The following is a 26,766-nucleotide window of genomic DNA, read 5'->3' on the forward strand; positions in this document are numbered from 1 at the left end:
ACCCACAGCATGCTAGCCCCCGTTTAAACACCTTTGGCCTGGAGCACTAGCATTTCAGTACTTTCTGACAACAGGCTTTCAGTACTGAACGAGTGTGTACCTAGGGTATTATTTCACAAAAGCAGGAAGAGAGCTTCTTGACCCTGTCCAAGGATTTTGAGAACTGCATTTGTTGCAAAGACTTCTTGCTAGAAGCACCCTGCTTCACAGAACTCTGTGGTCTCAAACTAAAAAGGTCCTGGGCCCAGGAGGAGGTACTGAATTCTGGATACTATATACCAAAACACCAGTCTTGAAATACTAGAGAAAGGTTCAAGTCTGGTAAAGCTGCCATTTTTCCAGTTCAAATTTGAACCAAAATTTCCATCATGGGACTGCCGAATGGCTTGACATCCAGACCACTGATACTGCATTGTATTACGTACAAAACGTGACTAGGCCCATTTCACAAATTTGTAATCAGTCCAGAACATTCAGGTGGATTCCTACCTGCATCTATTGCTACCCGCACAACTCTATAAAATGTTCTAAATACCAATGACCAACTTTCATAGCTTAAGGGATTGAATGGGATGTGGGTTATGGGTCATGATGATAAATAGTTTTTTGTTTTCCTTTCTTGCTAACTGGAAAAGTGGTCTACCAGCACAATTTTGAACATACTTTCCACATCAAGCTTGGTTATAAAAATAAAAATAGCTTCACATCAGCTCTCTTTACATCACATAAAGTGCAAAATATTGAAAGAAGAATGTTTTTCCTTACAGCTAAGTTTTCTCTGTAACTTAGGGACTTAATGCGTTCAGACAAATTCCTGAGCGATATATGGGTCTGAAAACAGCTAAGATGCTTAAACACACTCCAATTCCCGAAGGGTAATGACATAAGCAAAAGGAGAGGAAGATTACATATTGATAATTTATGTGGCACATAATGTCTATCAATGTTCTAGGTCAACGTAGAGCCCGATGCAAAGTCTTGGCAACACTAGCCTGACTACACACTGCCAAAATAATGAGAAAATGTGGCCACTTCAGTATGCAAAGAGAAGACCTAATGCATGACTGGCTTGTTGGTGCTCAGAAATAGTGTTGAAGGTAGGTGGGAAAGTTTGTGAGACTTATGCACATATACTAATTTAACTGGTTCCCCTGTTCACAAACACAATTGAGAACTCAGAACAATATGTGGAGAGCAAAGCATGTTCTAAGATGATATGCAAGAAAATCTATACCAATGAGACTGGTAGTTGATTTCTGATCGCAGCATCAGTTGCTGGAACCTACTTTTCCAGTAGGACAAAGAAAAAGATGGTAAAACCTGCTAATATTTAATCAGTAGTACAATTCTCTAACTTTTTTAAATTTGTGAATTCATACATTATTCCAGGTACCTCTAATCTACTGCCTCCCATCAACGATTGGGCTGACTGCAAAGATATGGACATTTGCTCACAATACCAGCACCAAGGTGGTTCAGGTCCATAAAATGAATATGCCACAACCAATATGCCACAACCATCTCATTTAGACACACTGCTTGTAAACATCTCTCATTAATACTCATTGTGGAAATCTAAAAAGTACAACTTGACGTAGGTTTTGAGGAATGTTGATGAATACCAGTGGTTGAGAACAGAGTTTAACCACAGCATATTATCTTAGAACATGAATGATTATGCATAATTTCAAAAAAGACCAAATCACATTGGCAGAGATGTTTGTTTTAGTGCCTGACAAGCACATGCATGCTACAGTTAATGTTCTGTTGATCCCAACAATGCATCTTTTGGCATATTTAGAAAACCTAAATTATGCTGTCCAAGTTTCATCTGGTGATGAGGAAGTGTAAACTCAGACCATCTAGTAAAGCTTTATTGCCTTCTCTAGAATGGGCAATTAAGCTGAAAAAATTTCTGTCCAAAGGTAATTACTACATATGGCCACACACAATCCTCTCATGTGAGGTTTGTAATTGTCACTTTGTTTTACTTTACTTTGTTTTATTTCTTTACTCCTTTTAATCATAGCAGCATCAGGTATCATTTTTCTCAAAACAAAAAAAGCACCAAACGCAACCTCAAGCGTTAAGAAAATTCATAGATTGCCATGCAAAACATTACAATTGAAATGACCGAAACACTAACCTGGGCTAATTGTGATGAATCTATTGTCTGATGAGCTTCTGTTCATACTTCTGTCATCTTCTGAATATTTTCTTGAAGTTGCATCTGTTTTTGGTGATTGCTCTGCATCATAGTCCTCCTCTGTGGCTGAGGGTGGCACTTGGGTGAGAGTAGCTATTTCTAATTCAGTGTTCCAGTTATATTCACTGGCATTATCTGCTGAAGAAATTGTTTGATTTAGCGCATCATTAGTGTCAGTTCCATTTCCTCCTCCCTCTATAGTTCTAGTAGGAGAGAATGTAGTGGTTGTGGATTCAGTTTGATTTTGTACCTCAGTCGAATCAGTTACAGTATGTTTCTCCCTTTTTTCAGAATCCTTTTCACCCTCCTCATCCTGTTCTCTTTCACCATCCTCACCTTCATTTTTGTCATCTTTTTCACCCTCTTCTGTTCCTTCACTGTCCTTGGTTGGAGTAGTATCGCCATCTGAACCTGGGGAGGATAAAGGTTCGGTAGTAGCAAGCACAGGCTTAACAGTTTGTTTACTGCTTGGAGAAGAATTTGGAAGGCGAGTAGGCCACACAGTGCTAGGAAAGGAAGGGATACCACCACCACTAAAGCCAAGGCCAGCAAGCAAAGTACTGGTAACTACAGAAGCAACAGTTGCTTGACTTCCACTGGAGGATGGACCCATGCCTGTTGCCATGGAAACAAAGGAGAAGGGAAGGCCAGAAGAAGTCCATGTAGAAGATCCAGAGCTGATTGGAGCCATGTCAGCTGAAGAGGCAGGAGATGCAGTAGGCTTGAAGGGATCACCAGAGAGAAGAAAATAAGAAAACAGACGAGTGAATAAAGTATTTGAAATTCTACCTTGGTTATTGATTCTTTTTCTATTTCCTCTTACAGCCAATTCATTTTTGGTCTTATTCTGTTTGAAAACAAACCTCAATTAACCAGCTATCATATAAACCAGTGACACATTATTTACACCACAGTTAAAGGTATTTATAGCATCCGTCTACAACACCCTTTAAAGCCAAATCGTCAAGGCTTTGTCCAAGGTGTTTCAATCATTTGGATGAATGAGGGAAGAGAATCAGAAAATCGATTTCAATAAGAGGAACAATGAAGCAGGCTGATGGGAGATTATACTGTGACTAGGTGGTGCTCAATGCCAACATATATCTACCAATCAATTTCTGGACACTATCCCAATGTAAGAATATGTATATTGCTAGATGCCATTTAGAAATATCGAATTTTAGGCAATTTGAAATCAATGTCACACTTCATTCTGAATTCCTTGTCATATTTCTTTGCAAAAAAGTAACTATATGTGTGGACACAGTTTTGGATACATCATTTGAAATTTCAAGAGATTTCAAGAGACAAATCACGTTGATGGAGATTCTATAGTGTTTTAAATGAAACTTGGACCTGAAATGGCAGTCTATTTCCAAACTGAGATCTTAATTCACCAGACGATTCCAAGTACCCATATCAAAATAGCACTGAGAAAGTATCCTGTATTTATATTTAGGTTTTTGTTTCAGCCATAAGAACATAAGCTCTGATTTGTCGTACTAAAATTTTGAACAGGCATTATTCCATTACACTAAAAGGAAACAACACGTTATTTAGTGATTGGAAACACAACACAATCCACATTTAAGTGTAGCTTAAGCTTCAAAACAGACGGTGTACTGCAAAATGGAACTTTATCAAACAGTAAGGGGGAGGCACACAGTTCAGGAGGGAAACACCATTAATTTTAGTAATGAGCAAAACATGGAATTAATTTTATGTTTAGAAAGCGTTGATAACATTTACTTAAAAAAAAAAATCCTACACCAAAAGTTGTGCTTTGCAATTTAGCCATAACAAAAAGAAATCCAGGTTAAGAAATGCTGACCCTGTATAGTTTGTTATGTGAATACCACTGAATGACGAATGGTTTTTGTAATCAGCACAAAAAAGCATTGGAATGAAAGAACCCCAGAAATAATATATTTCACACAGAGGTGATTATTAATTGACTTGTACTGAAGCCACACTTCATTTGGTTATTTTAATGTAGTAGAAGGGCTTGATAATTTGCTCAAACTGTACCTCAAAAGTTACACTCCTCAATTTGCAACTCAGCTTCACTGATCAAGACACCAGCTGCCCAGGGAGATTTCAGCAATGTGGCTCATGTCCCAGTTTACTTAGCAGTTAATGTAAGTATGCAATTTAATTAACAGGTCTGATGCTGGTTTTAAAAACTACATTTGATTTATTTTCTAAGTGCTTCTTCTGTGTTTCTATGTTGATAAGGGATGCCATTCTTTACCCCTCCGTTGATGTAAAATTGTAGACCTTTTTTTTTTTTTTTAAGTCCCAGTTCTTGATTCTCAAGATCTGGTCTTCCTGGGGTGAGAGGCTGAGTTGCACAGGTTTGCCCCACCCCTTCTCTCACTCAGCCATTCTGCCCCAGAGACCCACCTACATTCATGTAAAAAAGGAAAAGAAAAAAAAAATTCAGCAAAATCATTTCGCTGTGTGAGGGGGTGGGCATAGACCCTTGGCGGGTATCTGACTACAACCAGATAACTTCCCATGAGGCACCTGTTCCTTCTCACCACACCAACTTCTCCCCATCCCAAAACAAAAAGGTTTGCTGGGGCTACTTCTGGCATCCTGGACTGCATCTCGAGCCCATGCTGGACATCGGCTCTTTAAGTCTTCAAAGACCAGCTGGAAACACACACCGGGCACGGCTTTTCAGCTCCTCTTCCCCGCCACCTTGTGACATTGGCTTCTCATTGGTTGAGCATGTGAAGGGAGCCCATTTCATGTGTTAAACAGTGGAACAGGGTCAATTGGCAGGTCTGCCTTCGCGATTGGAGTTTAAAAAAATGCATTAATTGGACAGTTTCTTTGGATGATGAGCACATAAAAACATTATGGAGAACGTTGAAGCGGAAATTTGACTTCTTTAGGCTTTTTACTACGGGCGTGTTGGTTTGCATAAGTACATGCTTTGCCTAATGCCTTCTGTATCCCACCTGCGCTATTAACTCAATATACCGATTTTTGATAAAATGCAACTAAAATACTATTGCCTACAGTGGCGTTCATGGAGACAGATGAGCAACCAGGGTCAATTTTTACATCACTGATGGTGCTAACAAATCTAGTTCTCAGCATCAAGTTTCGTTTGTTGCGTCTTCATTTGGACTGCGGTAGGAGTAGGTTATCTTAAGTTTCTTGTTGTCTGGTATCAAACAGTAAAGATCACATGAATGACTTCGAATGCAAGTAGCTATCTCTTGTTGTGGTTGAATTCAGTTCTAACTCAGCATTCAAAGTTTATTTAGCAGTCTTTTCAACAAGCCATTACACGCATCCTACCTGAGTGGCAAGTTAGTAGCGCTCCTTCAATGCATTACCATGCAGAAATCCAAAAGTGTTGACCTCTGGAATTAGAAGTGTCTATGGCTATCCACTCCAAGACCGATAACAGGCCTTCCAGGGAGAACAAGCACGCGCATTCAGATTATGAGATTATGAGTTTGTCCAGCCACCGCTGCACTGGTAGTCCAACCTCCCCATTACGAGTTGGGCGGTCGGAACGTCCTGGGACCACCAACACTGCCAGAGAAATGCATTCCCTGACTGTTGTTGTGGTCAGAGGCCGCATTATGCTTGGTGGAACCGCCATGGGTCTGCAAAGAATATTACGAGTTTCCTCTCCGCCGGCGGTGTCATGGAGGTTCCTACTCCATGGACACCTGGCGGAGAGTAAAGAAAGGGGGCGCTACAGGGACCCGTGCCTGCTACGCATGTGGATGCACTCAGGGGGGGCATAACAAGTGCCCCTCTGAGTGCATTCACAACAGTTCCTCCATGGCATGGACTTTCGAATCCAAGCCATGCAGGAACCTTGTAGTGTGGTCCCATTGCGGTGCCTTTTTTAAAGGCACTGCTACCTTTGAAAGAGTCACTGCAGTGGGACCGCCACACCGCTCCCTGACAGACCACCTTTAAGTCATATTCTGGCAGGTGGTGAGGGGACGTGTCGGTGGCGTACTGCTCGCTTCCGCACCACCAAAACTCGTAATCGCCCCGAAGTGTTTTGCCCAAAATTACAGGAAGTTGAGTCGACACCGGGACAGGAACCTGGTTTCACGATTCCAAAGTTGGCAGCTTATGGCCATTAGGTCACATCTCATCCTTTGGCAGTTTAGTAAGCAGGACAAAGATTAACAGTAACCAGCAAAAGCTAAGGCATGGGATAGGCATTTGGTGAGAATTGCAGACATGGAACAGCCATATGCGGAAATTAAACACTGCTAAGAACTTGATGAACTTACCACACTAGTACACAGTGGTACAGTTACCTGTTCAACACACAAACCACACTCTTTAAAGAAAAATCATCTTTTTACATCCGAAGTATTTCAAGCTTAATATAGCCTTAGAGCCTGACCTAACAGGCTCTACTGGCCATTAAAGGACCAAGCCAAAGGCGAGGGCCTTTAACAGGGAGCAGGCCTTTAATGGCTGGTAGAGCCAGCTAGGAGGGCTCGAAGACTATTAGAACATTCTGCCCCTAAATGGCAGAATGTTATAATCAGTAAAAACAAAGGTCTCTCAAAGCCAATGGTGTTTAAATCCCCTCGGGCTCCGAGAGGCCTTTGTTCACAGCAGCAGCTGTGAGAGGAAAATAGCATTGGAATGTTACTCTCCGGGCTTCTACCGGCCAGTAGAAGCCCGGAGCAGTCCATTGTCTACAATGGAGTGCTCAACATTCCAATGTCCTAATAGTTCTTTACAATCACAACCATAAACATTGTGACTCGTGCAAGAACAAGGAATGAATGAGTATGTCCAAGCATCTCTTTTACGTGCAATAATGGACCTTAATTTGCACACATTTTAGTACTGGATAATTTGTACACGACATGCACATTGTAATTTAATATAAGCGTGACTGGCACTTAAGGACAAGCGCACTTCGAAATAAAATGTGCCAAGTACATGCTCATTCTACCATCAAGTTAAAAGCAAACTAACTATTCGTCTCAGTTTTCCATTTAAACCACCGTACTTCATGAAATATGTGCTGGAACTTGCACAAAAATGAAAAAGAGGTTTTCCTTTAAAGCGTGTTATAAAATGTAATAAAGTTTTATTTTTTGGTCCATTATAGTCTTTAATGTATCAACTATCAGCTCAAGAGCTTTACATAAAGTCAGGTTGTCGTGGGTTTTACAATACCGCACTGCCACCTAATGGCCACTATGATATTTATTTCATGCATTGACAAACATTATAAAACACAACTATTCTTGGAACTTACCACTCCTGTTTTCACAATTCTGGTACCCTCAAATATTCTAGTCGTGTTAGCTGAAAAACAGATACATTTTATGATACAGCCACACAATACAATTATAAGGAACAGAAACTACTAAAAGTCATCTGAATTTGTGTTTCTTTTAACATGTTTTTATTTAAAGCTCAATATTTATCAATGTGTCTATGTTCTTATGAATTCAAAGTCAATCGGATTAAGAGAAAGCCAGCAAAAACGTACACCATTACTTAGAAAATCTAACGTGGGAAATAAGAAGAACATAGAAAGTTGGGGAACTTCTTGGGGTACACCAAAGGTTTAAGAATACAGGTTTCAGAAATCAAGGGAGAAAAAACTCAAACGAAACAAAAGTGTGCATGTTCTTCATTTTAACAAAAAAAGCTCCAATAATTCTAAGCAGCCTGACCAACGCAGTTAAAATGTTTATGAAAACTGACATCACAGACAGCTGATAAATCTCTGAAATACATATAGTAAAAACAAAATTGACCCTTTTCGACAAATAGGAGACAAAATCATACATCTCACAAGTCCTTGACTTCATGCTGTATGGACCATTCTATAAATTCACATTGTTTGTCGTCCTTATTTTGTTGTTTAGCAGAGGCAGAGTAATGAAGCCTGCAGGAAAAGGAGGGGGGGGGGGGGGAGCATGTCAAAAAAATAAAGGCAATAGAGGGTCACAATTATCCTTTTGGAAACCATTGTGTCCTATGTTTCTCCTTTTATATTAAAGTTCAATATCTCCTGTTAGATTGGCGATTTGTTGATCTCAAATTATTCAAGGGGTTGAGATATTTAGTTCCTTCACACTATATATAACATGAGCCATGAGCCACGTGTTGTTACTAGATAGCCTTTAAAAACCTGCTTGATGTTTTTAAAGACTCCAGAAGAATCAACTTATCTAGATAGTATAGTTTTTTTGTTGATTTGTATTTTTTAGAGTTTGTATTGGTAAAAGAAGCTGGACTCAGCACAATATTGCCATCTGCCGATATATACACAACTCTAAAATTTATTAATCACCACAAATGAAAGTTTCTTCAGATGAGTGGAAAAAAACAAACATCTTTTAATTGAAAATGATTGTTTATAACAGTGGGACCAGCAGCTTTCCCTTGCTGTAGCTCAGAAGTAACCTTTATGATCTCTGAAATTACAAGTGGGATCCACAAACAGCCTTTATCAATATTATTAGGTTTATGGTGCTTAAAGGAGTGCAGGTATTCATCAGTTTTAGACTGCTCTAGAATCCTCATAGGTGGTTAAGGGCCATTAAAAACATTCAGGATTTTCACAATAACTGTTTCTGGTAATTACTATGCCTATATCATGCCCTTATTTTCATGTGCCGAAAGTCTTCTATTCTTGAAATAATGGAGTTGAATCTTTCCAGATGTATTATTCCCAAATAAGGTCTAAATATTTTTAGTTGAACCATCTATCCAACCCTTTGGGACAATATTTTGTTATATTCATATTTTAAAGAATATTATTTAAAGAAAAACTAATTATTCCTAGATGAAATATCCATTGCCTTTGTTTTAGTTTTGTGTTCGATACCTCTTCCTATTTTCTTATTCTTCAAGTTGTCAGTAGCTGTGATCCCTAAACAGACACCTCTAATTGATGCTCTCCTATCCTTCACCCATGCAAACCGTTTATATTCTCCCAGAAAACATAGGGGCTGATTAGCATAGCCCCGGGAAATGGGACCACCCACTATGCATGCAGCGGTCCCGCATGTGAAATTAGGATGCCCCCGCCACACTGGCGGGCGTATCCCGCATTTTTAACATTGCGGCGGGCGGTGCTTTCAGCAGCACCCGCTGCAATGTCAAAAATGCATGTTGTGCATTTGCATACACAACGTGGCAGGCACCGCGCGGTGCCTGCCATGTTGTGCATGCCACACCACCCCCCAACAACCTGGGGGCCCGCAACGGGCCCCCAACTTCGAACTCCGCATGCCTTTCCGTGGCGGCAATGCCACCAGGGAAAGGCAGCTTACCGCCTTCATAATTATATGGATGGTGGTATCTAGCAGACACCGCCACCATATTCAAGCCGTTTCCGCCCGGTCGACTCGTTGGCCGGGCGGAAAAGTGGCAGACGGTCTTCCCGTCTGCCACGGTACCCCCGCCATACTGATATGGCGGGGGTAATTTATATGCGGACGGTGATTAATGCCGGGCGGATCGCCAGCGCAGTTTGGGCAGTGGGGACCTGCCCACCATACTAATGGACCCCCTAGTGTCAAGCCTACATGATCAACTATAACTCATTCCAATCATAGGAGTTCATTGTTTCATATCTATAAATTGTTAATTGAATTTGCAGGAATAAGTCAATTCTTCTCCTGACACCAGCATCCGATATACACATGAGTTCTTTTTTCACAGCTTCTTTATTTTCTAGTAGACTTGGATTCATCAGAATGTATTTAGGTCTAGAATAAGATTTGTGAGGAAAGAAAATGAAAGTACATTTTTGTCTGCGGGATGAAGGAGTTGCCATAGTCTCTTCAATCAAATTTCACAAAGAGATGACTTGTTTTGTGCTGTAGAGGGTGAGTGTCCAATCAACATGTACTCTAGCAGTCTATTAACCAATGTAGTACCAGGTTCATTTCACCATTGACCACAAGTTTGGCTGTGTAATGTATTTATAGTTGTTCTCTCTCAATGTTCATTCAGATGTTTGGAGAATCTATTCTACTGACCAATATTAAAAAATCACTTCTTCCCCAAAACCAGTGTCCACCATAGGTCCAGGAGAGCCGGACTCAAAAGAATTTCAAGATAACCACAGAGAATGTAAATTAGCTCTATTTACATTCATTGTGTGAACATTAATTTTATATAGATACTCTAAAACTCTGCTGTGGATCTGGACATCAAGGACGCTATAAACCTTTTCTAAGACGGACCCACTTTCATCGCCCCTCTGTTACTATTCTATTCTTCCAATTTCAGACCGCTAGACATACGGATTAGTTTGTTTGACTACTGCTTCTGAAACACATCCCTGCAGTCAAAACCCTTTCATCCAATAAACTTCTTGGTGAGTTATTGTTGTTTTCCACAAGAGAATCACGTCTCCTTTACTCTACCAGAGTATTAATAATGATTCACTCAATGGTTAAGTCCTTTTGTGTTTCATGATAATATATCAAGCTTACCTATTTTCAGAGTTCAACACTGCTGCCATGGAGAAAATCAATTACAGGTCTTGCAAATCTCAATCTGCACAGATTTGCATAAACTGCGCTGATCAACATTACCAACTGTCTATTAGCCCACACACTAGTAACAAAGCAAAGTTCAAAATCTAATATCAAGGTTAAGAAAAGGAGGGGGGAAGAGAAAAGTGGGTGAGATGGTGAAGACTAACAAGGTCGCTGGACTCCACAAAAATACTTACTAGAAGCACCTCCCAACAGTCAGATCGCAAACATTAACCCTTTAACCGTGGCGTAAAGTCCGCCACGGTGCGGGCGTTTCTGTGCGCGGCCACGTCAGCCAACGGATGTGCGGAGCACTACGAAGGTAGTGCTTGCGACAGCTGTTGGCCGACGAATGGAGCGAACGGGTTAAACACAATACAGGATTGAAAACACAGTCTAGATTCTGCCTCTCCAAGTCAACACAAAACTTCACAAGATTAGCAAGAGACAACCTCTGAATCACAGTCTATGTTAATATCCTGGCACATTCCATGTATACTAGTGTCTAGAAAAATTACTTCATCTAAATAGTAGAGAGCCTGCTGTTTATACTGGATGTGTCAATCAAAGATGAAATCTCATCCTTCAATTTCCCCTTCACTTTCATTCTTGAAGTAAGATTTACAATGTATCGTTTGCTTCTAAAGTGTCCAACTTCCAATTTTGTGAGATCATCATCCTGGAACGACCTGTGAAGCCAAAAAGTATATAGATTTTGCTTTGGAGGGTGGCGGGGGTTATATAGCGCAAACCAGACCCAAATGTATCAGAGCACTTTACATTAGCACCAGTTGTGTTACAGAGGGACATTCATTTTTGTTAGGCACAGGGAGATTAAGCGATTTGCCCAGAATCGCTGAATGTTGAGCGTCCCTGCCAATACTCTAATCCGGTTCCCCAATATCTAGCCCAATGGCTCTAGCCATTGGGCCACATCCTCTCCCATAGTAACCTCCCTCACTTTCACTTCGGGTGGAAGTTTCAGAAAAGATTTTCAAACTTTTTTGGAGACATACTGAGGAAGCAAAATCTGGTGCCTTTCTCGCTTGAACCGGGGATATGCTTTCACCCCATGTAAGAATCTTGACTAAATGACCATAGCGAAGGGACCCAAATATCTCCTCGGCAGGGTTTATACTTTTCTTGATAAGGTGCATAGGCACCTATGACCTTTCTATTGTAAACTCCCTTGGATAGTGAAGTTCCATGACTGATTTTATCTTTTTCAGCATTTACAAGTAGGACAGACCCTGATGCTGCCCATAATGTTTCTAGTTTCTTCACTTGTGTGAGCTCTCTCTCCAAGCATTTGACGCTCAATACAGTCTCAATACTAATTCTGGCCTCCTGTCAGGATGGCCATCTTGACCATATTCTGCCTTAGTTCTGCAATGCCCAAGTGTATAAGATCAGTGATTGCCTCTGTGGATTGAATTAGACTTTTCATTGAAGTGGATTCTTTCGTAGAGACTCCAAGCTAAAGTCCAACTTCTCTTTAACAAGTAATAGAAGAACCAGAGGGTCGGCTTTGGACCTCTAAAGACTCTGACTTTTCGTTTCTTAGGTTTTGTTACTCATCATGGTGACAAAACAAATATACCTATACCAGAATCAAATTGAGTATATATGAGATACAGAGGTACATGTTTGGTGATACAAGCAAAGGATCAAGGACAGAAAGAACTCCTAACAGTGGTAGTGTGGTAACCCTTGTGTAGATGCTATTTGCTCTATATAGATTTAGTACTCTGATACCAATGATGAGCTAATCATTCCTCAACCTTTCTGTGGTGTATCATGGCCTGCGGAAGGTTTTCATTGTCATTCATACTGAACACATTCAGCATGTAGGATATCTACTTACACAATGTTTCAGTTGCCTATAGGAGACTGTGGCTACAAAGAGCAGGTGCAATTTCAATTACTCATAAAAATATTTACGCAATCAGGCACTCGCGATTTTTTGTTGCAGAGGCAAAACCTGTAAGTATGGTGCAACAGAACAGAGAGAGGGCTTCAGAGCAATTGTCTCTCCCTTGCCTTACCAACCAGTATTGTGCTACTTCTGACTCCTGTTCACAGATTACTGTGAGCAGACGTCGAATGTAGGACCAGAAAGGCCAACAGTTATGCACTGAAGGAATGGCAACTGGCATTTTCCATCCCTCAGCAAGCCTTGACATGTTTCGGCCCTGCACTGCTGTGGGAATTGCCGGGCTGCTCCAGGTGCTCTGTCGAAGTTATGTGCACCAACTCCTCGGCTAAACTTTACCTGTCGCCCTAGTGGAAGCAGTGGGTTTCAGCTGGAGCCAGCTCATATTGCAAAGGTACAGGCCCCCCCGATGGAGAAAACACTTGCATGAATCAAGGGAGAGGGGATGTAGGGAGCTGTCATTTACCTCAGCTCTAAGCCACACCCTCTAGTAAACAACTGTTTAAAAGTAATTCTCTGACGAAACATAAAGCTTGAATTCCAACTCTTACCTTGAAACAGCATTGTTTGACTGAAATCACTGCGCATATCATTCCTACAAACTGCTTGAACTCGAAATAGATACAGGATGGCAGGTGAAACATGGTTAATGACCGCTTTCTGTTTAAAGAAAAGAAAAAAACAAGCGGTTTAATTTTTAGAAGCAATTCATCATATAAGCAGCACGTTGCTTTAAAGAGATGAGTAGTCTGTTGGGTGTCTTCAAATTAATGGAAAACAGCCAAGGAACATGTGCTAATCTGTGCAAGCTAACAGTTACAATAATGGACCAGGATTAAAAGGAACTTGAAAAGCTTAGAAGGCCTGAAGTCTTCAACATTTTTCAATTTTGCTTTTGAGAAGGAAGCATGTTTAATCTCAGCAGAGCCACACCAACCCCTTTCTTTTCAGTTACTGCTCTGAAGCTGAAGAGAGGGACCTCCTAGGGATTTAAGGAACCCATTGAAACATACAGCACCTGCACTTCAGCTGGACTGTGCTGTCTGAGCAAAGGATGCTGATATCTAGATGTTTTGCATCCGCTTAGGCAAAACGCACATTCATTGAAACCTCAAAATCCTTAGAAATCAATTTGGTTGAACGCCAACATTGATCACCAAACTGGCAGTGGAAGGGACAGAAAACACACTATGTACTAACATCACAGTTATAAAACCCAATGTTTTTAACCCCTTCTCTGCAAATATTCTATATGCGGTTTCCAGGACGCAGATGCAGTAAGGGAAAAGCCACAGGTACCAAAGGCTGAATCGGTGATGGGGTTGTTGCACCCAACTAGACCCAATAGGAGCCAAAGTTAAAGACAGTGAGAAGCTGTTTTTTGTGAGCAAGCGTATGCGCTCTAGCATTCCTGGAAAACTTCATACCCCTTAATAAACTCCCTGAGCCTCATCCAAGTAACACACAGTGCTTGGGCCCATGACTCGGCCCTACCTGCATTTCACAATTGACCAGAAATGCCCACAACTGCACAGTCATTGTTTTCTTATCTGTGTTTTGGTCTATTCAATTAATAGGTTACATTACACACTGCAACGACGTTAATACCAAAGCCTGCCATGATACGCATTTAGTTATCATTTTCAAAATGCTACAACTCGTTTGATTTAATTACACAAGTTTCTTCATACATTATAGTTTTTTAATGTTGAAGAAAATTAAATGAATCCAGAAGAATTAATCTCCATGCAATTCCAACAGGTTCAAAGTAGGTTAACATTTTTTTAAATTGAATTTAACACACTTTAAGTAATTATTTTAAAACAGCAGGAGCTTGGCCATCTTATGTATAAGAGCTGCAGAATACCTCAATAGATGGGGAGTGCCTAGAATTCATGTCTATTGTATTATATTGGCATGATACAGCTTCTTCCATAGCCCTTGAGAGGCCTAGAGCTTTTTCTGGATGGTCTAGCTGCATTACTTGTATGATGTTTCTCAATCCCAGCACGGTCGCGAAGCACCCAAATTTGTGTCTGGTTCCTGGGTGCTGTTCAGTGTGCATGGGTGTTTGTAGTTTGGCCAGCAGTATGGGAAATGTTAAGTGAGGGTTGAAAGTTATCCTGTAAGAAAGAGGATTGTTAGTTGTGAATGATGCAGAGCCTTCACAAATAATACGTTTGCAACCTTATATTCAATGGGGGAACCATCAAGGCAGAGCACTCCAAGGGATAACATGGGGATGAGGTTCTAATTGTATGTTCTATAGAATTTGTTAAGTGCAACTATCATCCAAACGTGTATACGGTACTGGATGAGGATTGGATGGTGCTCCAGGCAGAAGACAGTGCAGTTGCAATAGGAGGAGAGGGATCAATAATGTGTTGTAAGTATTTTCCTAAAACCAAGGTGAAATTCAAAGGATCGGGGGAAGAGTATATAAACACTTTGCAAATACATAATAGAAAGAACAGCTGCCTCTTCTTAGCTTCTGCATTGAAGGAATTTTGAAAAGTCTAAGATGAGATGACCAAAGGTTGCAAACAGGCAGGTGATAGATGCACTTGTCCTGAAGGGATTTGGGACCAGTTTTGTAGAATTCTCATTAAGCTAAGCAAATGGATTAGAAAAGAATACAAACAGTAGTTGGTCTTTGTTGGTACCTCTGTCCGCAGGCAAGCAACAGACAGCCAAATCATTGTCCAGTCAATGATTTTACTTATCAAAATAAATGTACTTCATTACTCTCACCACTCAATGCTACACATTAATTTACATAAGTCTGCACGATGGCAGGTGGAACTGCCTTGGTGGCACCCTCTTAACAGTGATATCCCTAGCGAGCCCTGAATCCTAAAAGCACCATCCACCCTACTATATACACTAGACTCAAAGGAATGATGTGTAGCAATCAAAAGGGTGGCCTAGCAATGTTGTCAGTGTCACCACATTAATAAAAGTATAAATAAGTCTTAACAAACCAATGCAACACTGCTAAAGATTTACATGGATGATATCATTTAACAATGATACCAATTAGGTCATGTAATGCGGTGCTCTTAAATGTGTGATTATCAATAAAACATTTTAACGACCTTCATTAATAGGTCATGATTCATTGGCAGCTTCGCCATGGTAAATAAAACACTTCATGACCTCTAATAAGGCATGTAATGACACACTGCTTCACTTTACCCGTGTCAAAGAATCATTCAAATTTTTAATAACTTTGTGCATGAATCTTTCTTCTACTTCTGTACATCTTGTCATACAGACTAAAGAGTCACCAACTGGGGTCCTCACAATCCAGAGCTTTTAGAAGAAAGACTCTGCTGCGTTGAAAAAGTGGAGGAAACTCTCTCCAGGTCAATATCATGTGCATCTGTGAGGCTTAAGGTGGTAACTTCAAACAGCCATGGTGAGGATCCCGTAAACGAGGGGGCCCACACAGGGCCGGACTGGCCGTAGCGGGCACCGGGTAATCCCCCGGTGCGCCGCAGGGGTGGGGGCCGGTTTTGGGCCCCTGGGGCCCGTTTTAGTTGCAGGGCCGTTTTTGCAGCATAGCTGCAAAATCGGCCCTGTAACAACATCGGCCAAAAACCGGCCCTGGCAAAGAGCTCTGCGGCACCCCCAAGTACTGGGGTGCCGGCCGACCGAGCACGGCCGGCAGAGCACTTTGCCAGGGCCGGTTTTGGTTCCCAGTCCGGCCCTGGGCCCACAACACTTCCCAAGTTGTACCACGGCGCCCTGCCCTTGGACCACCGTGTGCCAAATATGCAAATAAGTGCTGCTAGGAATTATAGGTACAACTGAACCCAAAGGTTGTTTAATTACATTTTTTTTTGTGATCTGCATAATTGTGCCGCAAGCAAAATACCTATTTTCTTCATCTGTTTAAGGTCTGGGAGCCCTCCTATCGAGCACCAGAGTTCTTGCCTGCTATAAGGACATGCAGGAGCCCAACCCTGCATGCCACAAGCCGGCTCTTTGCTAAGCTGACACTGCTTGGGCGCCACTGCAGGAGCCTACAACCCAATTTCCTCCTGCCGGGTCCGCCCCTCTTTAGGGAATGGGTGTGCCAATGTAGTGATAATCTTCCGGTCGTCCTGGCACTCACTGGGAGCCTGGAAAGTTGGAGCACAGCAGCAGTCCAGGTTGCTTTTTGTTGCTAGTCCTTGCGTCTGTCTGCAGGAATTGAGGGCCCACAGGGACAAAAGCATCAGCTACAGAGGGGGGTCGCAGGAATGGATCCACTTTACACCCTCACCTGCACAGACTCCCATTGCACTTGGATCTCTCTACAGGGGCTTTTTTGGCAATCTGGGGGGGGGATGAGGCTGTGTGGCTTGAGTCGACTCCAGGACCACCCCATTCCCCGGGGTTTGGGGATGGTGGCACACATCTGCTATTTTCTGGGGCAATATTGGGCCGTTTTTGCTCCTGGTGGCCAGTTCCAGCCATTGGGAACCCAATTTCAAGCCTTCTAGCCTGTATAATTTTCCAACTTTTTAGAGAGCTTGATTTTTACTTTTGTACTTATTGGCACATGATATGACCCTGCCAGGCATCTGGAACCTCTCTTGGACCTGGGGTCTTCCTCAGCAGAACTCTAGGACTGCAGGGTAGAGGGCTTTCCTCGCCTGCACCCTCAAGGTCCCATGACCTCCATGCTTGGCAATTGTAGTCCACCTAGTGCAGCAGAAATAGGGCCCCCTTCATTCTGGAGTCCATACTCCTGCAAGACCAGACCACAGATCTACTGAAGCCCTCCAGAGTCCCCCATCTCTAAGCAGGTTCATCTCTCTGCCCCCCAAAGAATGTAGAGAGGAAAAACAGGTACCAGCTGAAGTTCAAAAGTTCTGGAGTCCATCACTTCAGGACTCAGCAGTTTTCTCAATTCCAGTAGGGTATTCCTTTGGTGTTGATTCCCCCAGGCCCAGGCTGTTTGAAAGGGTCTCTCCCTTTCGTAGCTGTTTGTAAGCAGAGCTTGGAACCCCCAGAAGTTAGGCCCCTCTGCCTAATCCTAGGGTGATATCACTCCACCCACCTATTCCCTGCTACACAGTCTTTTGGTAGTTTCCAAGAAGGAGCCATTCCATGGTCTCTTAAATGACCTTCTTACGGTCTAAGCCCGACCTCTAACTGCCACAGCTTCCTGGCCCTTTCCTCCAAACCTTCAAAGGGCACCACTCCTGTGACTGGCTACAGAGTTCTGACTATCCTCCTATCTTTCTGGAGGGTTGAGCCCTCCCAGTTGCAGTTTGAAAGATAATTAGCACATGCTCAGTCTGCCCCCACCCTCTTCTCTACCAGGAGTGGCCTAGTTACAGGCAAATGGCCCTACTGTGTGGGGAGGCCTCGGACCCTCGAACTGTCAAGCAGAGTAACTACCGCGGCCCAGCAGGGTGATTCTAAGGTCAAGATCTAATCAGGAGCCGAGTCAGACAAAAATGATGAATATGCCACAAGGAGTGCAGATATTTGGAAATGGTCAGAAATGTATTTGGTATTGTGATTGACAATAGAATTGGTGCATTAAGACAGTCTCTAATCCGAACTAAGGCAAAACTAAACCGAGTTGCAGAGTTTACCCATAAAGTATAGCACGGTAAAGCACTCTCCATACTTTAGTTAAGCACTATAGATTTACATTCTCACTCAATTCATGCCTACTTATACTATACAATCTATGCCAGGTCAGCAACAATCCCTGAAAGGTCCCTTCTGCGGCAGGATATCTGTGAAGACTGAGTTTGAATGTAGTCTCACGTGTGCACACATGTGCGTGAATGTTTTCACGTTCAACTAGCCCAGACCCCTGCTGTTCAACAGCGGACCTTGCATTAAAAAGGCAGACACTGGTGGTTAGTGCTAACAAGTCAACATAATGGAGCGGACAGTAAGTGAGCCTCAGATGACTGACTCACTTACTTAAAAAGTCAATAAACCAGGTTGTCCAAAAAGCAAAACATCCAGGGGGATTAAATAGGGTGGAGCCCATTCCTCACAATCAGAAATGGAAAGCCCTACAAGCGCGAGAGAAATCAAAGTTATGGCTACGAGTACACGGAGCTGGCACGTGTCATGTGCAACACCATCAGTCAGTGTTTACATTATAGCCAACACTTTGCAGTCTGGGTCTTGTAGTCTTTGCTTTCTCCTTCTAAATATATGCCTTAAACTCCCTGCATACCAAGTGCTGTCTGGCCAAAGAGTCGGGGATGGTTAAGACATGAGGACATTGGGCATTTCTAAACGTTGCCTTTACTGTTCAATAATTGCCCCCTGAAAGGAAAATCTAGGAAAAAAATAAATCACTAGATGCTGCGCACCGAATTCAGAGCTGCATGGGACGCTCGGAAAACATTAGTAGTATCACGTGTTGCCAAGAAGGCCTTTGCAGCTAAAAGATTAGATGTAAATCTATAGTTGTTACTGTAAGACCCGTCAGCAACATGTGGGCTGTAAATAGACTATTGGGTACTTTTTACGGTGAACTCGTGGTTCTACATACCTGTAGAAGGGGGGCTTGGGGGGGGAGGCGACCGCAGGGAGTCCCCACCCCCGGGCAGTTTGGGAGGGGGCGTGTGGAGGGAGGGGTTTGCTGGCCCTGCGCGGCCGTTTTGAATTTGGGCTTGCTGGTAAGGGAAATGTAGCCCAAATGCAGCCCAATTAGAGCCCAAAAGTAGCGGAATGTTGCGCAGGTATAAATACCTTAGGCGCCCGCCCCCGGCCACCATTTTAGGTTTGGTGACCTGGTGGCCGGGAGCTAGGATAGTGTCGTGTTTTTTGTTGAGGTGTTTAGTAATTGTGTGTAGGTTGGTCGTGATGTCGTCCCAGGATTACCGAGTGCTGGAGGCTCTTCGGCTGTTATCGGAGGCAGGCAGGATGGACCTGGTGATCGGGGACGTCGCGGGGCCGTCGCGGCCCCCGCGGCAGGCCTCGGCTGGAGTAGCGGCTGCGGTTGCGGCGTGTACTTCGCCGAAGCGTTCGAGGCAGGTTGCGGTGAGTGAGAGGGGGCGCCCGCGTGTGAGAAGGGCGGTCCCCGCTCGTCATGGCCAGTCGGGTCGGGTAACGGTGCCGGGGGAGGCAGGTGTGGTGTCTGCGACGGGGCCTGGGGCGGGTTTGTCGGCGCGCTCTGGGTCATCGCCTGCGATGGTGGGTAAACGCGGGGGCGGGCGCGGCACGAAGCGTCGTTCGTCGTCAGGGCCAGAGGTGGTGTTAGGTAGCGCGCGGGAGGAGGAGGTTTTGCTGAGTGTGGGCGGGCCGGCGGTTGGAGAGCAAGGGGCGGGTTGGGCGCGGGGGTCGGCACTGGCGGCCGGTTCTGCCGGTTTTGAATTCGGAGATTGCTCGTTTGTCGCGGGGGTTAAATACGGGACCGGAGCTGTCACGTGGCTCAGTGCCAGAGTTGAGGGGCCTGGGGGGGTATGCAGAGGCGGGTGTGGTGGACGAGCGGTGCGGGGGGCATGGCGAAGCAGCGCCTGTCAGCCCCTTATTGTTTTCGCCGGGTTCATCCATAGGGGGCGTGGTTTTTTCGGTGGGGGCGAGTTCGTTGGGGGAGGGAGAATGGGCGCAGGTGGAGGGGTGGTGTCCGGCACAGGAATTGAGGAGGCAGGGGGAGCAGGGGTTTGGGGAGCAGGGGTTTTTGGAGCGGGGGAGTGCAGAGCAGCTTCAGGTCCAAGGAGGGGTGGGCTGGCATGCCGTAGATGAGGATCTTGTGGGGGGGGCTGGAGAAGGGGAGTTTAGGGAAGAAGGTTGGTTTGTAGGGGACGGGGAGGCAATTGGGGGGGGTGTTGCGAGCGAGGGCCTGGACATTTTTCCCTCCTGGGCAGCAGGTGTCAGGGGCCTGGGTGGGGAGGGAGCGGCAGGGTGGTCAGGTGCCCTGGGGCAGGTAGCGGTAGGTGGCGTCAGGACGAGGGCAGTGTATGTGGCGGGCGGTCGTGCCCGTGCCAGGTCAGTTCGGTCGCTGTCTGGGGGGAGAGGTTATAGCGAGGTTGTGGCGTCGGCGTTGGGTCATGCTCGGTTGGAATGGAGCGAGGATGAGGAGGAGAGGGTGGCGCCGCTGAATGCGGGAGCGGGACGAGTGAGTGCGTCAGGTAGTGGTGTGGCGAGTTCGGGTTTTCTGAGGGGTAGTGGATCGCGGGCAGCTAGTGGTTTTGTTGCTCCTGGCACACCAGTCCAAACTTTTTCTTTCCAGGTTAGGTCAAGTGGCAGAGCAGCGGACTCGGTAGGGCGAGGTGCGGCCCATTATCGCCGAGGAGAAGGGAGGATGAGGCCTTGCGCGGCACATTCCGTACCGGCGGGGGATCCCGTCGCGGTCAGCTCACGAAGGTCAGGCGCGACCTCGCTGGCCCCAACGTCACGGCGTTCAAGGTGGATGGACTTTTCTGATAAAATGGATGCTTGTGTTAAGCGTGGTAGAGGGGAGGACCGGCGAGTACAGTCGGCTCCCCCGCAAGGTGGTTATAAGGCCATGGAGGCCGCTGGTGCTAATGTAGGGTCCGGTAAGGCCCGAATGGTGGATTTTGCTGAGGAGGCGCTGATGGTGGAGGAGCCATTACTGCTCGACTATGATGAGGATAGCCCCGAGGAAGGGGAGATACGGGGTGATGAGGTGGGGGGACACTCTCATGCTTCTCGTAGTCTGTTTCAGGTTCCGGGTGTGGCACCCATTGCACAGTCTGTGGTGGTGAAGTCGGCAGGAGAGCACGGCCCGTCAGCGAGGGCGCATCCTCCAAGGGATTCTTCGGCACGGGCGGTGAAGCGGTCGGAGTCGGTCCGCACACCCTCCTTAGAGCCAGGTGAGAGCGCGAAAACACAGGCCAAACCTATTATGGTGTCTGTGGGGTCTGGGGAGGATGGGGGTGGGGGTGTGTCGGAGGGGAGACTATATAGAGGCAAGTATGTGAAGGACACGGGGGTTGGCACGGGGACGGAGGGAACATTGTCGGGGACCAAGGTGGAAAGTGGGTCTCAGGTAGAGGCAGGCGATGGGAAGGAGAAGCCGCAGAGCAAGGAATTGAAGATCAAGAAGCTCCCGTATATGGGGGTGACTAAGCCTCTGGGGGCGCATTTGATGCTGGCTACAAAAGAGCGTATTTGGAAGGGTGAATATGTGGAGATTCTGAAGCTGTTGCACAGGGAGGTGAGGTCCAAGGAGGGTTCGAAAGAGGAGGAATACGAGTTGGCCAAGCGCCCTAAGGTGCCGCTGACGATAGAGAATTGGACGGCGGCTTTCCTAATTTATGCTAGTGTCTACTGCGAAAAGTTTCCCCGAGCGCTGCGTAGCCATATTTAAGTATATGGACGTTATACGAAAGGCTCAACTCACTGGTACTGGGTATGCTTGGGCTCAGTATGACGAGGAATTTCGGGCCCGTATGGCTTGGGATTCTGAAGCTAAATGGGGTGAGCTGGATAATGACTTGTGGCAACATACTATGGGGGCCGCGCCAGGGTGTAAGACGATTTTTACGGCTAGTGGTTTGCCGCTGGTTTACCGGCCCTTTCAGGGAAAGCCCACCCGGGGTGGGGTGGGAGGCTCAGCCGCATCACAGTCTGGGGTCGGGGCTTGTTGGGATTTCAACAAGGGCCTGTGCACGCGGGAGTATTGTAAATTCAGGCACGAGTGTTCTAAGTGCGGCAAGCGGCACTCCCTCGTTAACTGCTGGGGAGTTAGGCCATCAGGAGGGCAGCAAGCGGGTGCAGGAACGTCTGGCGGCGCGCAGCAGTCACAGGGTGGGCGAGGGGGTAGGGGCGCACAGGGTTCTGGGCCCAAGGGCTCCTACACCAATTAAATGGGATCGGCTACAGGATGCATTGGGTGGCTACGGGGACTTGGTGGCAAAGCAGACTCTTTTGGATGGTTTCAGGTGGGGTTTTCATTTGGGGTACCACGGGCCCCGGCAGAGACGGTGGGCGGATAACTTAAAATCCGCCTCAGAGCACAAGCTGGTGGTGAGGGAAGAATTGCGTAAGGAAGTGCATGAGGGGAGGATGGCAGGCCCGTTTGGAGAGTGGCCAGTTCCTAATTTAATCATTTCCCCTATTGGTGTGGTGCCCAAGAAGGAGGAAGGGCAGTTTCGGCTGATTCAGCATTTGTCATGGCCTGAAGGGTCGTCAGTCAATGATTTTATCGATGAAGACGCTGCTTCGGTGTCATACTCCTCAGTTGACGTCGCTATGTCACTGGTTGTGGCCGCGGGCGCAGCTGCAGGGATGGCAAAGTGTGATATTAAGTCGGCTTTCCGGCTGCTCCCGGTTCATCCGGACGACTGGCCTTTGTTGGGCATACAATTTGAGGGTGAATGGTATGTGGATAAGGCGCTACCCATGGGTTGCTCGGTGTCATGTGCTCTTTTTGAGCTCTTCAGCACTTTTTTGCAGTGGTTTTTCACACATCGCACTGGTCACAGATGGGTCACACATTATTTGGATGATTTCTTTTTTGTGGGCTCTTCGGGCTCTTCGGAGTGCCGGCGTGCGCTGGAATCGTTTCAGGAGCTTATGGAGGAGTTGGGGGTGCCTTTAGCTCCGGAGAAAACAATGGGGCCGGATACTGTCATTTCATTCCTGGGCATTGAACTTGACTCAGTTGCGATGCAGGCTCGGTTGCCCGCGGATAAGAAATCCAAAATGTTGGTTTTGCTGGACGAGATGTTGGCTCGATCGAAGGTGACGGTGAAGGAAATACAGGTGTTGCTAGGCCATCTGAACTTTGCTTGTAGGGTGGTTCGGGCGGGGCGGACTTTCTGTCGGCGCCTGGGCCGGGCCTTAGCAGGCCGGCACTTGCCTCATCATCATGTGCGCCTGTCGGCAGGGGTGAAGGAGGATCTGCGGATGTGGTCCTTTTTCTTGCACTCATTTAACGGGGTGCCTTTGGCCAGGGACGAGGATGTACAGTGGGATGTGCAGCTTTTTTCAGATGCAGTGGGCAGTGAAGGTTTTGGCATTTACTGGCAGGGGCATTGGTGTGCAGAGCAGTGGCCTCAGGAGTGGAAGAATGGTGGGCGGAGCATTGCTTTTTTGGAACTTTTCCCACTTTTGGTGGCTTTGACCATTTGGGGCAAAGAGCTGGAACACAAGAGGGTGCTTTTCCGTGTGGACAACATGGCGGTGGTGCACGTAGTCAATAGACAATCGGCCAGGGATGAGCAGATCTTGAAATTAATGAGGGTGTTTGTACTCGGCTGTTTGCGCTATGACATTTCATTCAGGGCTTTGCACGTACTGGGCGTGGACAATGACATTGCGGATGCTTTGTCTCGTTCACAGTGGGGGAGATTCCATGGGCTGGCCAAAGAGGCGGACAGGACACCGACCCCGATGCCGGAGCACCTCTGGTCGGTCGGCAACGCAGGGTGTTTCAACTGGTGGTAGGTTCTTTGTCGGTTTCCACGCGTACGGCGTACACACTGGCATGGAAGGAATTTTTGGCGTCAGGTGCTAGTAGGAGGGCGGAGCCGGGGCGCAGTTCGGAGGATGTGGTTCATTTTATCCTTGACCTCATTGAGAAGGGTCTGTCACGGGTCACTATTGCGGGGAAGCTGGCTGGGGTTGCTTTCATGGGTAAGCTTTTTTGGGGTTATGCCCCGTCTGCTGGGGAAATAGGTCGCAGGATGCTGGAGGGTTGGGCGAGAGAACGGGGCGGTTCCGGGGTGTCCCGTTTGCCGATTTCCTGGCAGACGCTGGCTCGTTTGCTGGCTGTGTTGCCTGCAGTTTGCACTGATGATTTTGAAGTTGCATTGTTTTCTACCCTTATGGTTTTCATGTTTTTTGGAGCTTTCAGGGTTTCGGAGCTCCTGGGAACCAAGCTGAAGCGGGGTATTTGTTGGCAGGATGTTTTCCTATCGGACACAGGTGTACACGTTTGGTTGGCCAGTTCCAAAACAGATCAGAAAGGGGTTGGAAAAGGGGTTTGGTTGGAAGCAGGATCCCCTAGTTGCACATGTCCGCTGCGCTTGGCCGGGCAGTGGAAGACGCTCTCAGGGGGGGAGGGGGGCCAGTTCGTTTTTCAACACATAGACGGGGCGCGCGTCTCTGACTATCAGCTGCGTATGGTCCTGCGTAAAGGGTTGCAGCGGTTGGGGTTGGATGGCGCTCAGTTTGGGACACATTCTTTCAGGATTGGGGCAGCGACTGAGGCGCATAACCGGGGTTGGTCGCAGGGCGATATAATGCGCTTGGGGCGTTGGTCCTCTTCTTGCTTTCACAAATATGTAAGGGAGGATCCTCCTTCGGCGCCTGCGTCTACTGCTTTGGTGTGAGTCTCATATGTGTTTTTCATTTCAGGTTCGGTGGCCGGGCCACACACGAGGGAGTTGACGGTGTGGATTGTGGGGCATTCCTTCGTCAAGTGGGCGCACGTTCAGGCGTGCAAAAGTTATTTTGGGGAAAGTTTGGGTTTCAATAGCAGCCTTTTTAGATTGGTATGGAAGGGTAAGGGGGGGATGCTTTGGAGGGAACTGATCCCCTGTCTGAATAGAGCCATGGTGAAGGGTCAATGCCCGGATATTCTCTTAATTCACCTGGGGGAGAATGATCTTTGTAGTGTGAAAGGGGTGGTATTGTTGCGAGCCATGAAAAGAGACTTGGAGTTGTTGAAAGAACATTGGTCGGGTTGTCATGTTCTCTGGACAGAATTGGTCCCGCGGAGGGTGTGGAGAGGGGCTTTGAAGCCCAGGGCGGTTGATAGGTCTCGGAGGAAAGTGAATTTGGAGATCTCCAGGTTTTGTCGAGATTTGGGCTTCGGGAGAGTCACCCACAAAGATATCCGCTTTGAAGCGGTAGAGTTTTTTCGGGGAGATGGGGTACATTTGTCGAGGTTGGGCATGGATCTTTACTTGTTGGAGCTCAGGGAGGTCTTGTCTCGGTGTTTGAGTGGGCAGAATCAGGCTCGTGGTGTATAAAGCCTTTTTTGTTGGGGGGCAGAAAGAGGGGAGGGTAGTTGCACCGCCCCCCTCTTTCTGGGTGGCGGGGGTTATGGTGAATTCTGGTCAGTTTGACCGGAAGTTGGTGGAGTTATTGTGGTTGAGTTGGGGTTATCGACAGGGAAAGGTTAGTTTGGTAAGTTTAGTTCGGTTACACAGTTTGGGGGCCGATAGCTGAAAAGGGGCAGGCAGGGGAGTTTTGGTTAACAGAAGGTTTGGATTTAGAGATTGTTGGGGGGTTATACAGGAGTGTAATGTTTTATAATGTTTTATAATGTTTTTATATTGTTGTAAGGTTGTAATGTACGGGCGGGGGCGGGCTCGAAGGTATTTAGGGGAGGGGGCGGTGGGCGGGGTTAGGCATGTTATATTTAGTGAGGCCTAGTTTTGGAAGGCGTTTCGGCCAAGGATTTGAATTTGTAATGTGCACCTGTTTCCAATAAAGCGGCCTTTTACACACAATAATCTTGTCAGTGGCCTGCTTCCCCCCTCCACCCCTCCCTCCCAAAATTGTGAACAGTCTGAAAAGACTCCCATAACGCCCAGATTCTACAATTACACTCGTCACATCCAAAGCCACACATTTAAGACATCAGGGGCAATGTGTAATTTTGAGAAGAGAAAAGTGTTATGCATTACATCATAACCTTGGGAACCATTCAGTGACTCCTCTCTGATTTCATGGAGCAGGTCGTTCCCTAATGTGCCTCAGATAACAATGTCTGGTGGTGAAATTGAAAATATAAATGGAAGTGCTTGAAAATAATTTCCAGCTGGAGGGAAAGAGGGAGAGGTCTGGTTCTGTAACTGATTGAAAAAGCCCAGAGGAGAGTAGGTCTGTAAAAAAAAGGGTTAGAGTCATTAGGTATTTTATTCAGTGCCATTGCATATTTCATGTGCATATACAATTACTGATTTCATTATTCTGAAGGTCTGTTTTAATTAACAATAAATGAAGGGCTTTCCAAATCTGAATATGCCACTTTGATTTTCACATTCGTGGAATGTTAATGGCTAACACATCACTTGCTTTCATTTTGCAAAGAATGTTAAACGGGGCTGACCCCAATAATGAAGAGGCTGTAGTTTAGGCATTTAAAACCGAGGCCTGCCTGGTACCCGCCTCCTCTTGGTCTCTCGCTTGAGCCAGTACGGTCAGAGGAATTTCCAGCCTATGTGACAAAGAGC

At 45.8% G+C, this 26,766-nt stretch overlaps 1 protein-coding gene and 1 pseudogene across 6 annotated transcripts in view; one reads left to right on the forward strand and one right to left on the reverse strand.

Annotated features, from left to right (window-relative positions):
* The window catches only part of PTPRG (protein tyrosine phosphatase receptor type G), a 1,080,885-nt gene that overhangs the window by 311,710 nt on the left and 742,409 nt on the right, over positions 1–26,766 (reverse strand). The window contains exons 10-14 of one of the 6 annotated variants that reach the window (XM_085624730.1): positions 13,201–13,309; positions 7,470–7,519; positions 2,996–3,053; positions 2,543–2,617; positions 2,147–2,341 (exon numbers count right to left, since the gene is read on the reverse strand). In XM_085624730.1, coding sequence (XP_085480856.1) covers positions 2,147–2,341; positions 2,543–2,617; positions 2,996–3,053; positions 7,470–7,519; positions 13,201–13,309 — 487 coding nt within the window. Of the gene's footprint in view, positions 1–2,146; positions 2,928–2,995; positions 3,054–7,469; positions 7,520–13,200; positions 13,310–26,766 lie in introns of all 6 variants that reach the window. The other 5 variants (XM_085624729.1, XM_085624728.1, XM_085624727.1 and 2 more) reach the window with 5 other exon arrangements.
* Positions 21,165–22,446, forward strand: LOC146797614 (uncharacterized; annotated as a pseudogene).

Source organism: Triturus cristatus, chromosome 9 (genome assembly GCF_964204655.1).
Source record: "Triturus cristatus chromosome 9, aTriCri1.1, whole genome shotgun sequence".
NCBI classification, from domain to species: domain Eukaryota; kingdom Metazoa; phylum Chordata; class Amphibia; order Caudata; family Salamandridae; genus Triturus; species Triturus cristatus.